The 12,083-nt window shown below is 51.4% G+C and overlaps 1 protein-coding gene across 30 annotated transcripts in view; it reads left to right on the top strand.

Annotated features, from left to right (window-relative positions):
• EHMT1 (euchromatic histone lysine methyltransferase 1) overlaps positions 1 to 11,861 on the top strand; it is a 115,050-nt gene extending 103,189 nt beyond the window's left edge. For all 30 annotated transcript variants that reach the window (XM_035564739.2, XM_035564755.2, XM_035564742.2 and 27 more), the window contains 4 exons: positions 2,094 to 2,180; positions 6,593 to 6,671; positions 9,773 to 9,948; positions 11,279 to 11,861. In XM_035564739.2, the coding sequence (XP_035420632.1) occupies positions 2,094 to 2,180; positions 6,593 to 6,671; positions 9,773 to 9,948; positions 11,279 to 11,462 (526 nt within the window). In that variant the 3' untranslated portion in view covers positions 11,463 to 11,861. The remainder of the gene's footprint in view (positions 1 to 2,093; positions 2,181 to 6,592; positions 6,672 to 9,772; positions 9,949 to 11,278) is intronic.
• The last annotated feature ends 222 nt before the right edge of the window (positions 11,862 to 12,083 follow it).

Raw genomic sequence — 12,083 nt, 5'->3', positions numbered from 1 at the left:
CCCGTCATGTGGGAACTGCGCTGTTCTTTCATCAGCCTGACCATAAAACATACAAATTGCTTGTGCATGAGCAGCCTGGATGTATCTTCTCAGGTAGAGAGCTCTGAAAAAAATAACAGCAACAGAAAACGCAAAGCCTGCATTTAGAAGAACTTGTAAGCTAGCTGTTTACATTACAGATACAGGCCAGTATGCACAAACTTGGCTGCTTAAGGTTTCACAGTTATTGGCCTGACTCCCCCTGAATTGGGTATTTGAATACCTGTTGGCTTCAGTGCTGCAGATTAGGCTGTTATGGCTTTGGTGCCAGACTAAATATTAAAATGTTTTGCATTGCGCCTCTGCTTTGGAGAAGTTTGCCACTGTACTGAATGTATCGGGACAAACTTCTAAGGAATGCCACTGGAAAAAGACTTCTGCATTTTTTTTATGGTGCTGATAACACTTTTTGTGGGCTTCGTATTTCCAAGGACATTTTGCAACATTAAAAATAAGCAAGGAAAAGGCTGGATGTGTTTCCACAGAACTTTACTCCTCTGTGGTTTTCCCTGCCGAACTCCAGAGCTCCAGTGTTTACGTGGGTGTTTACTTAGGAGCTATACAGCTAGATCTGATGCTGCTGCTTTCTTGCATGCTCAGGTGTTTCTCTGAAAGACAGGAAGGGTTGGAAGCACAACCAGGAGCCTGGGAGCGTGGCTCTGTTGGGAAGCTATGGCGAGGTCGGGTGCTTGGCAGAGCTGTGCTTGAGGTCCCTGCGGAGAAAATGTGTAAAACTGCTGCTGTTTGGTCTTCAGCTTGGCACATGGGTGCTCCCCTTTCATTTTCAGTGTTTCCTTATCAGTTTTGCTCCAAGTGAACTCTGCAAGGCAGTACGTATGTTCCTGTCTGGCAGGCTGACCCAGCTCAGAGTGAAGCCGTGGTCCCACTGCTGCTGGCATTGGCCTCAGTAAGCAGATCCCAAACCTGAGCTCAGCTCTGTCGTACCATGATGAACGAGGCAACACAGAGGGGATCTTCCTTGAGCCTGCAATGCAGCGCTATAGCCAGTTTATGAGAGCAGTTGTCCTCTTGACGTCCTGTTTTGCTCCTGGTTAAGGCTCCAGGAGCTGTGAACAAATACGAGAAAATGATCGGCCCTGGAGAGGAAGCGTGGTTTGAGCTGACAGTGCAAAGAGGGGATGGGTGGGGGGAAGAGGAGAGAAATACTGGAAAAAGCAACAGGGTGAAGTTAAGGTGAGCATCGGATTTCTCTTTATTCCGATAACAGCATTGCTGAGAGTGGGGTTTGGTTCCCCTGGGGGGAGAGAGAGCGTTCCCTAGCCCTGGAGATTGTTCATCCTGCACTTAACTCAAGTTCTGGCTGAGCAGGAGGCAGAATGACTTACAGCATTGTTTCTCTGCCTATAAACTCCATCAGTAAAATTCCACAGAGCAGCTATTACACCAAGAAGTTTCAGGTTGCAGCGTTTTCTTCCTTGTCTTTCATCCAGGGAGTTGGATATGATGGAGCAGCTAAATGCACTGGCCTCAGCAGAGGGCAAAGGGATCAGAGCACTTAGCTCAGGGTGCTCTTAATTCACTGTAAGCTCCCTGCCCCCCCCTGCAGCACCCCTCCCTTCAGAACCTTAAGTCCCTTTCCAGCTTCCCTGCCTTCCCCCAAGCGCCAGGTGTGTGCGTGAAAGGGAAAGAAATTCGGGTGGTGGGATTCTGGGATCCCGCGTGCGAATCCTCAGCGGTGTAACCACGCCGAGCGTCCAGTCCCGTGCCCTCCTCCCCAGTCCTGAATGCGTCCAGGCACCAGGTGTGCGCCTCACCAGCTACAGCTGGGCAGGGAGAGGGGGTGGTGGGCACCCGTTCCTGGTCCCCAGGCAGTGCCCCCCCGGTGTCTGTCCTCCGGCTTGGAGCAGCACTGGGAGCGGAGCACGCACGTAGTGGCACCAGCGTGAGAACTGGGGGATCAAACACCAAAACCGTCGTTGAGTTGCTGCTGATTGAAGGCTGCAATTTTTTTTTGTTCTTCCCTCTGCAAAAAGAAATCTGTTGCCTTTCTGCTCAGTGCTGCCATTGATACGGTTTTGTTTCTTCTTCTCCAGGACGCGGTTGCAGCTCTACCGGACACAAAAAATGGGCTGGGGTGTGCGAACGATGCAAGACATTCCACTGGGAACCTTTGTGTGCGAGTAAGTTATTCGCTCAGCTTTCATTAGCTCACGCAAACACGTCACTTCCCAAGGGCTGGCATGGCTTGCACTCGCTCCTCTTTTGAGGAGAGGTTTTCATGCAAATCAAATTGGCACAGAGCAGAATCGCTCACCCTCGCTACGAGGCTTCCTGATCCCATTTCCTGCTCCGTTTGTCCTTTTCCTTGCAGCATGGAGCTTTCTCTACCCCTCTGCATCTTGCTGGGATCTGTGGTGAGCTTGTTGTCAGGGGCTCTGTTATCCCTGTGACACATGAGCAATGGGGAAAAAACAGATCTGGGTCATGCTGGAAGTGCATCGCCTGTTCATATGGGATGTATATATGGGATGTTTAAGGTTGTGGGAATTCGGAACAACTTTTAAATCGGATCATTTTCTGTTTCAGTACTGACTTCCCAAGAGGTTTCCCAGGGTCACAGCTCTGGCTTTAGTCTGATTCAGCAGCACAGTAAAGCACTTGGCGTTAAGTATAAGTTTAGGACCTGATTCAATAAAAGTACTTGGGAACAAAAAAGTTGAGATTTATGTCAAGTGAAAAAACTGCTGCTGAACCCCACAGTTTTTAGACTCTAAAGTGATACATGTACTTTATTAAATATTTTGGAAAGTGTTTTTTTCATTATGGTACTAGTGAGCTAAGATCTTCTAAATAAGACCGGACTCTTGACCTTCATGAAAATGCTTGCTAGGGTTTTTTAGAGCTAGTTGTTGATGCTGCATAGGATTGGGCAGGGGATTGATGAAGATTATTGCAGAATTTAAACAAATAAAGGAAAAGAAAAATCTGCAGTAAATCAACGAAGTGTTTCATCCAGGCAGACTCCAGGCATCCAGGAGCTGCCAAATGCTGAAATGTTTTTTTTTTGTTGTTTTTTTCCAGAGTTTTTTTTTCCCTTTTTTTTCTCCTCCAGAGTTTCTTAAAACTCTGCTGTTTGTGGGGGAGTGTTTCAAGTCTGTCCTCAGGTGGGGCTTCCTGTTGAGTACCAAAGGTCTCTGTGTTTTGGTTAAGCACCCAGAGATGATCCAGAGCCTGCGAGCAAATTTCTAAAGAATAAAGGCACCGACTTTACCAAATCCTGCTGGAATGTTAATCCACGAGAGAAATAAGCAGTGGTAAACAGGCAGCCCGGGGAGACGGGGCAGCTCTGCGCAGCGGTGTAATTATAATTAACACAGACAGGTGCAATGGAGAGCGCGTCAGAGCTGGTGGGGTTCAGATACCACAGTCGCACTTAACTCTTCCTCCACACTTGCCAGGAGCTGCTGGGGCTGTTTCAGTGGTAGGCACTATCTTCTTCGTTATCTAAATGAGCTGCATACTAAACAGCTGAACTAATTCACGTCTTGCCCATGCAAGTTCCTCCTTGTCCCCGTCACTCTCTCTCTCACACACGTTATTTGCACAACTCACCAACTCCAGTCTCTTCCATTGCCCTTCCTCAAGCCAGCTGCCCTGATCTCCTCTTCTCTAATTCTGCGTGTGCAGCCCTTTAGACTTTGTTCCTTCTTTTCCTCACCTCTGGCCAAGAAGCCCCAGTGCCTGCGGTGCTCGGGGGCTGCTTGCACACAGCAGCTCCCTGGATGAGCTCAGTGGAAGAGCATTTTGCATTTTGCATCGGCTGCCTGGAGCAGTGCCCTGACTGGGTGGTCAATTTGTGCTGGGCTTATTCCTCTGCTTTGGAAGGTTGCTAATTGTATTGGCATGAGAAGGACTTTTATTCCATATTTTTTCATGTATGCCCACACGGGGAGCATGGAATAGTTCTCCCAATGGTTTTATTTTGCAAAACTCTTCCAGGCTCTGGTGCCGTGCAGACTCTTTCTGCGTGTAAATGCCTTTCTTACACACGTACTAGTTTGCAGCCTGCTCTGTGCTTTCTGCTTTTCTGTGTGACCACTCAAAACATGATTTCCCTTCCCGTTTCTGCTTGCAGACTCTGGCAGCACGCAGCACTCGCTTCTGTAGGAAGCACTCAGCAGCGTTCGGAAGCAGCTGGGAGCAAGGCTCTACCAGCGCGGTGACCAGCCAGCCCCTCCGCAGTCACCTCGGGGTGGCAGCTGGGGAGCAGCTGCTGCAGACCCTGCTGCTGCTGCCCTCCAGCCCCCTCGGTACCTTCAGCGAGGTCCTGAGCAGCAGCCTGGCGAGGGAGATGCGGCAGAGCTGCCCTGTGCCTGCCCTGCCGGGTTCCAGGGCAGAGGGGGCACGCTCTGGGCTCTTCCACGCCTATAAGCTGGGGAAGTCCACCACGTGCTCCATGCAGATTCCTCCTGAACCCCAGAATTTGCTGCTCCTCAGAACCTGCTGCTGCTGGTACAGTTGCTGTGGGATGTTTTGAAGCTGCTCTGTTGAGGCTTCTTTGTTCAGTAGTGTAACTGCTCACGCTGGAGGTGGCACGGTGGGTTAAGGACTTCCCTTGGAGAGGCTTGGAATTAGTGGGATGCAGAAACCAGAGGTTTTTCCAAGGTTCTGGTGTTTTCCTTTTGGTGTGTGTCCATTATGCGGTTTCCAAATACTTAATTCCTGTACAAAACATGATGCTCTAATAGGATGTTATCTGAATCGAGCCAGGTATGGCAGCCACACCTTCAGCCAGAGGTGCCCCAGGCGCCCCGTCCCATCTCCCACACCCCCAGAAACGCCGCAGCTTGTGCTAGGGACTCATCGTTGCTCGTGGTTTTTGCACGGTGTGCTCTGATCTTGTGGCGAGGAGTGGCAGCGTGCAGCTCTGAGATGTAGTTACTTGCCATCAGCATGTTAAACGTCTTTGTTTAGACCAGGGGAATTAGGGAACAGTTTGTATTGGTGAGCAGTCCTGCAAAGGAGAGGAGTTACAGGAATGGTCTGTAAAGGAACATGGAAACAGCAATTTTTAATTAGATTGGTTTTTATTTCGTTTCACTGACTTGTAGACCTGAAGTGGCTGTCACTGAGCACAGTTCCTCTCCGTGCAGCATTATTCAGCTGTTTCTTAGCTGCTGCTGGCTACTGTGCCACGCTACAGCAATTTCTCTCTTTCCCTGGCCATAATCTTCCTATTGCTTCGGGTCACCGGTGAGTGTGTGGTTTCCAGTAATGCTGCAGCCTTGCGGGAGCGCTTAATAAATAACAAGATGCAGCGGGGGCGAACAACAGGAGCACACACGGCCGCAGCAGCCTCTTGGTCTGGCGGAGCAGCTTTGCCAGGCTGCTCAGATTTGGGAACGGCAGCCAAAGGCTCCCTTGTCACCGAGCGCGTGGGTCCGCCCCGGGTTAATGTTTCGTGGCTTTCCTCTTCCCGAGCCCAGGAGTTAAATGCTGCCTGGAGCCACAGGGGGAAATGGATATGGTTGGTTAACATTTCTAAAATGCCTTGAAAGCTGCGGAGGAAAGCTGTTAGAGTGCTGATCATGGAAGCGTCTGTTGATGCTACGAAGAATATTTGCTTTGTGAGTCCTTAGCTTATGACTCCGTGGTGTTGTGGTAACGGCTGGGAAGGCTTTGGTACCAGAATCTGCTGTGCCGTTGATTTCTTGTATTCCTTCCTCTGGCCCAATTTCTCTCCTCTGGGGTCTCCTGTTTGGACGGCAAGCTGCTCAGGTCAGGAAGTGTCACAGGTTGGAAGACAGATGAGCGAACACAGGGGCAGCAGGGGCTGCTGTGACTCGGGATTTTGCATCAAAACCAGCATCTGGCCAGAGCGTGGAAGGTGGCATGGATGTTTAGTCCTTCTCAGCAAGCCAGGCCAAGGAGCATGTGTTTTGTGGTGCTTGGAGGGCCTGACTGAAAGCTACCTTGTGCCTGTTTTTACAACATGTGGTTGTTACTGAGATCATAGCTCTGGTTTATCCTAGTCTGAGAAGCATGAGAAAGAAGCCTACATCCTTCCAGGGATTCTGCCAGGTTAGGTTAGACCTAAGACTCTTAAAACAAGACCTTCACAGGTATGTAGCATATGTAATCAGCCAAAATACCCTGGAAAATGAAGAACAGAAACAAACCTTTTACACTGGGATGTAAACAACACAAACATTACAGTATTGTACAGGAGAGCCAGGACGTGCGTCTGACAGTGAACATAAGGAGAGTTGGATTAATGTCTCAATCTTGGCCAACAAAGGAGATTGCAAAACAAAACATAGTCCTGGGGAAAGTAAATTTAGTTGGAAACAAAACTCCATTTTTATTATTAAAAGTGTTGCCCTGAAAAGACTGGGCTTGGAGCCAGATTTTAGCTGCTTTCAGTTGTTAAAGCTCCTTTTGCCTGAGTGGATCTGAAATGACCCTAGGGCTATGGGTTGTGATCAGTGCTGGGCTGCATCCCTTCCTCCTTCCCCTCTTACCAGAAAGGGGTGGTGAAACCAAGCTTATGGTTGCACGAGTGTCTTATTCCTGCCTTGCTGTTTGCCTGCAGGTATGTTGGTGAGCTGATATCCGATTCCGAGGCAGACGTCCGTGAAGAGGACTCCTACCTCTTCGACCTTGATAACAAGGTACTGTATCTGAAGGGGCCTCGTGAGACAAGCCCAAGGTCTTGCTCCTCCAAAAGAGCAGAGGGATTATTCGTCTCTGTCTTGATGTACAGCACGGTCTGAAAGCCTGCAAAGAGGAGGGCTGCTTCCTCCCTGGGTTTTGTTCAGAATATAAGGCGTAAGGCTTTAGGGTTCATTAAAATGGTAACAGAGCCCAGCAGTTCCAGGCCACCGTGTTACGTGCTGCCCGCAGGGGCTGTTAATGCAAGATGCTCCCCTGTTAAAACTTCGGACGTCCTGAGTTCAGCTGTACGGCTGTTAGTACGCAGGTGTGTGCACAGGAGTGTGCAGGCTTGCGGCAGGGTTGATTGGCAGCTCTGTAAGCTCTTCATAAAAAGATGTTGATGCATGAGCTGGAAGGCTGAAAAAGGTGCCATTCACTTACAAAGGGATCCGTCAGATCCCCTGGCAGGGACTTGAGGCTTGTTCTGCTGCTGGTTGTCCTGCACTGCTCTGCAGAGGGCTCATAGCAGAAATCTTGTTCTGAAAAGTGCGATCTAAAGCTTTTAAGCAGCTGTCACTTCAGACTTCCCTTGGGAAAGGAGAGGAGGAGAAAGGTAAGCTGGCGACTCAGGAGAGTGGGGTGGCTCCCAAGGAAAGTTGTAAAATAGCCTTTGTCTTGTGTCTGTCGTCACCTAGTGACAAAGAAGTTTGGCTTTATTATTATTTTTAAAAAGTGACAGGCATTCAACAGCTGAAAAAAGGTAAGTGTGAATCTTGTAGTCTGTCTGAAAACATAGGGGTCAAATTGTAATTAAAAAATGAAAGAGCAGTGGGGACTTAACGCTGCTTTGTGCGTTCATGAGCACGAGACTGCCTGGGCCTTGCCTGGCCTTGAGGTTAGCCCCTGGCTGGCAGCCTCGAGGGAGAACAACTGGATTTTATCTTTGTAAAGCAAGGAGGGAGACTTAAGTACAGGAGCAAGCATGTGGTCTTTTTTCAGAGACCACATCTTCTGAGTGGAGCGTCTGTGTTACGGGCACCGCTCGTGAGGGATCGCTCAAAGAGCCCCGAGGCAGAGCAGGGAGGGCAGGGCAGAGCCCGGCAGGTCCCGTTGCCTCCCGAGCGCCCAGACGTGCTACGGGTGCAAGCCCTGGGAGGGCAGCCTCGGGGTCCCGTTGTGCCCTGGAGGAGTGGCCTGGGTGGGGCATGAGCTGAAGTGGAAGAACGGGATGGGGACATCATTTCTGATGTCCTTGTTCTTGAGTTGTCACTTGTGCGAGGTGAATCATTCAGCGTGCCAGGCCCTGCAGTCATGTCCCTTCCCGTGTCTGACAGAGGGCAGGGATCGAACAGCCAAACCTTGCTGCCATTTCGGGGCTTCCAGGGAGGAAGACAGCACAATAGGTGCTCTCTGGGTTTCCACAGATGAAAGAGGGAGCTTTCTTTGTACTAGAGAGCTGGAAGAGACATGCTATTTCTGGGAAAGATGAGGCCGAGTTTTAGCTGCTGTGGTTGCTTTCTGTTGGGGTTAAGCCACCCCTTCCCACGGGCAGGCCCACCTTCTGCAGTCCCGTGCATGCGCGTAGCCCTGCTGCACTCCACCTGGGAGAGGCTGCGGTCAGAGCTGAGCACTGCTGCAGGCGAGAAGGGCTTTCCCGGGGCTTTGCCCTTCTGAGAAACCCCAGAACCTTCCCGTTCACTGTGTCCTGAATTGCCTTTCCACACAACTGCTGACCCCACTCCTGGTGACACCGACACACCGGTGGGATCGCTGCCCTGAGGTGCACCAGGTGCCCCACCTGGCCGCTGAGCGAGCCAGCGAAAAGCCACGTGTGGACTCGTGCCCGACTGGAAACCTTTTGCATCTCTGCTGACAATCACTGAAAGCCATTTGAAATCAAAATTCCCTTCCACTTTAAGCACTGAAGATCTTGTAAGAGGCGAACACAGACTTCTGCACGGCCCTACAGTCTGCCTGCTCTGTTGACAAGGAGCCCCATCCCCCCGAGCAGGTCATGATTCTGCTTTTCCTCTCTACCTGCCACCATGCGACTCCGACACTCGTGTAACTTGTAGCAAGGTGGGACGCGGTTTGCTCTGGGACTTGTCCCCCTCAGCAGCGCCGCAGTGAGGATGCCGCCTGTGCTGCTCAAGGCAGCTGGCTCCGTTCTCGAGCAACACATCTCGACTTCGTGTGGCGGAGAGCTCAGATCTTTCCAGACGGTCACTCAGGGTAGCAGTGGGTGATGTTGTCCTTGCCAAACGAAGGTGGTGTTTCCGTGGATGAAAGCAGTGCTGAGAATTACTTTTGACTGAAATCAGAGCTTGGAGCACTCCGTGTGGTGTGGGACCGTGTGGGTGACGCCTCTCCAGGCACTGGGACATCTTCCCTGGGCTCCTGCACCAGTCGGGCGGTATGATCTGACCCAGCTCATCCATTAAAGATTGCAAGGTGCTTGCCCAAAAGGGAGTTTGAGCACTGCTAATGGATCCTTTTGCTTTTGGCCTCTTTGCAACTGAAATTAGCTCCTGTAATTAAAGTATCTGCTTTGCACAGTCATTCTCTGCTGGAATAAAAAAGCCCTGAGGGGGGTTCTTTTATTTTCGTGGAAAACAAAATATTACTGCTGTCTGGGCCCTATGGAAAGGGGATTTGTGTTCTCACTTTCACTTTTATCTGCAAAAAACTATTTTCTCTAGGCTCTGGCTTTGTGTTTCCTCGCCGTTGCATTCAATTAGGGGACAGAACAGATGCCTGTTCCCCTGTCCAGTGGCTCTTACCCATAAGTTGTTTGTCTGCACAGAGCATAAACCCCACCGCCCCAAACTGGGGCTTCAGCAGAGCAAGCAGCTCTGTGCAGAGCCGATGTGCCAGCCAGTGTCAGGAGCATTTTTAGAAGGCTTGTTGGGGCACAGTGCTGTGCAGAAAACTATTTTCAGGGTACCGTTGAACGTAAAAGGATGCGTTTAGTCCTTTTGAGCCTGTCTTGGTCATTCTTCTTGAAGCTCTCCAGAGTATCAGTGGACGGACCAGGACTTTGGTCATTGGTTAAGCAAGTAGCAGGAATAATACCAAACCCAACATCACCTAACAGAACGTGCAACCTTTCTCCCTCCAGGATGGAGAGGTGTACTGCATAGATGCCCGTTTCTACGGCAATATCAGCCGCTTCATAAACCACCTCTGCGAGCCAAACCTCATCCCGGTGCGGGTCTTCATGTCACATCAGGACCTCCGCTTTCCCAGGATCGCCTTCTTCAGCACGAGGCACATAGAAGCCGGAGAAGAAATCGGGTAGGTACCGCCCGGGGGGGGCTGCCCGAGGGACAGAGCTGCCCGAAGAGCCGCAGCTCAGCCCAGGGGCTGGAGCACATTGCACATGGGTTTAAAAGGGTTCAGAGTACTGGCACTGGTCACGCGTGTCGGTCTGAAGGAGGCAGGGAGGGGGGTCTTCTCTTGGACATCTCCGTTGCCTGCTGCAGTATGTCCCTGGCTTCCCACCTACGTGGATTTTGGAGCACTGTGCAGGCCAGCAGTGAGTGTAACTCCTCCAGTGGGAGGTCACTGGGGTTGGTGCCTTTAGGAGGGAGGAACGCAGCCCTCCCTAGGCTGTTCCTTTGCTGCCTCTGTCCTGGCAGGATGGGAAAGACGCTGCCCTGGTGCCAAGCACTGGGACTGTGCCAAGGAATATGTGGTGGGCCAAGCTGCCGGTCTTGTGAAGCTGTTGCTCCATGTGTGTGCCCTGGAGTCCTAGGAGCTGTGCTGAGATAGCACAGAAACCCACAAGGTGGCCTGACCGGTGTTCTGAGCACTAGGGTTTCCTCCAAATTAAGTGACATCAGTCACTCTGCTCTGTACTCTTGCCGTTTCTTCTGCTATTTTGGTGGTACCTAGTAACTCCCCTTCCCACAGCATTTCTCTTTGATTGTGACCTTCGGAGGGATGAGCAGAAGAGGGGCTGAAGGCTCCGTCTGCGCCCCACGGGCAGGGATGGTTCAGAGGTGATGTGCACCATCACGGTGGGGCTGTGCTCAGAGCCCAGACCCCTCTGCTTCTCCTGTTTCCCACGTGTGGGAGGATGAACGCAGTGTATTAACAGGCCTCATAGGCCCTTTTTGCAGCGTTTACCCCAGGGACAGACCCCACAGCCTGCCTGTCCCCATCTTGTTCACCATTCTGGTCTTCACTGTGGGAATTTCCCCGTGTTTTTGGCTAGGAAGCGTTGCGGTCAGCTCTGCTGTAAAACAGTAAACAAGTAAACAGTAAACAAGCCCTGGGTGGCTTTATCCAGCAGTGGGACTGAAACAGAAAACAGAACTCCGTGGATTTGGCCCAGGGTGGTCTCTGGGTGTGATGGGGAGGTTCTGCACAGAGCTAGGCACCTGAATTTTTCCCTCTCAAACGCCTTCCTCTGCAGAGGGCCAAAAGCTCTGCTGCTCCAGTGTTTGCTTGCCCAGTCATGTCCCCAGGGTCCCTGGGGTCCTGCAGCGCAGCATCCCCTGACACTGAATTGCCCCAGGTGCTACCAACCCCAGCTTCTGGTGCAGGTGCACGACCCCTTTTGCTGCCGATCGTTCCTTCATTGCACATTGCAGTGACCCCGTTTTCTGTCTCTCTCTTGCAGCTTCGACTACGGCGACAGGTTCTGGGACATCAAAGGCAAGTTCTTCAGCTGTCAGTGCGGTTCACCCAAGTGCAAACACTCGAGCTCAGCGCTGGCCCAGCGGCAGGCGAGCACCTCGTCCCAGGACACGCAGGAAAACGGGCTCCCCGACACCAGCTCTGCCACAGCAGCCGGCCCCTTTTGAGGCTCCGCTCCCCAGAGACTGACTTGTTTTAACCCTATAGATTCACATACTGTCTGAATTTCCATTTAAAGAGAGAAAACCCGCTCAAGGAAAGCCAAGGGTTCGTGACACTTAGGGCTGTGCCACCGACTGTTACTTGAGGAATAAGTGAAAGCAAATCCCACCTCCGTGGCGTTGTTCTCCCCTCCCCGGTCCTGGAAAGCTGCTGGTTTTTACAGTGCGTGCCGAGGGGTGGCTGTTGCGTTTTTTTTCCATGCAAGCTGTCCCGGCCTCCGTCTCTTAATGTGCTAAGTGTTGTCAGAGCCAAGGGAGAGCTGCCCGTCCTCCGAATATTGTTAATTGAATGGATCGCTCATGCCAAGTCATCTCCAGTTCACTTGTAATAAACTTTGAGTACTTGATGGGACTTTCTTTCTAAAAGCCGGGGGGAGCGGGGAGGGGGAGGGAGGTGCTGGCGGCCGCTTGTCTTGGCACAGCCCCGGGGCAGGGTCTGCTGCTTGGTTTCGTTGGTTAGTTTGGGGTTTATTCTTGTTTTTTAAAAAAACCACCTCGAATTTCTGCCGCATCTCGCAGGACGTTGCGGTGGGGCCTTTCCCTTGGAGCTAGAGGGCATTTCTAACC

This window comes from Cygnus atratus, chromosome 19 (genome assembly GCF_013377495.2).
Source record: "Cygnus atratus isolate AKBS03 ecotype Queensland, Australia chromosome 19, CAtr_DNAZoo_HiC_assembly, whole genome shotgun sequence".
NCBI lineage: Eukaryota > Metazoa > Chordata > Aves > Anseriformes > Anatidae > Cygnus > Cygnus atratus.
This window is presented reverse-complemented; position numbering and strand designations above follow the sequence as displayed.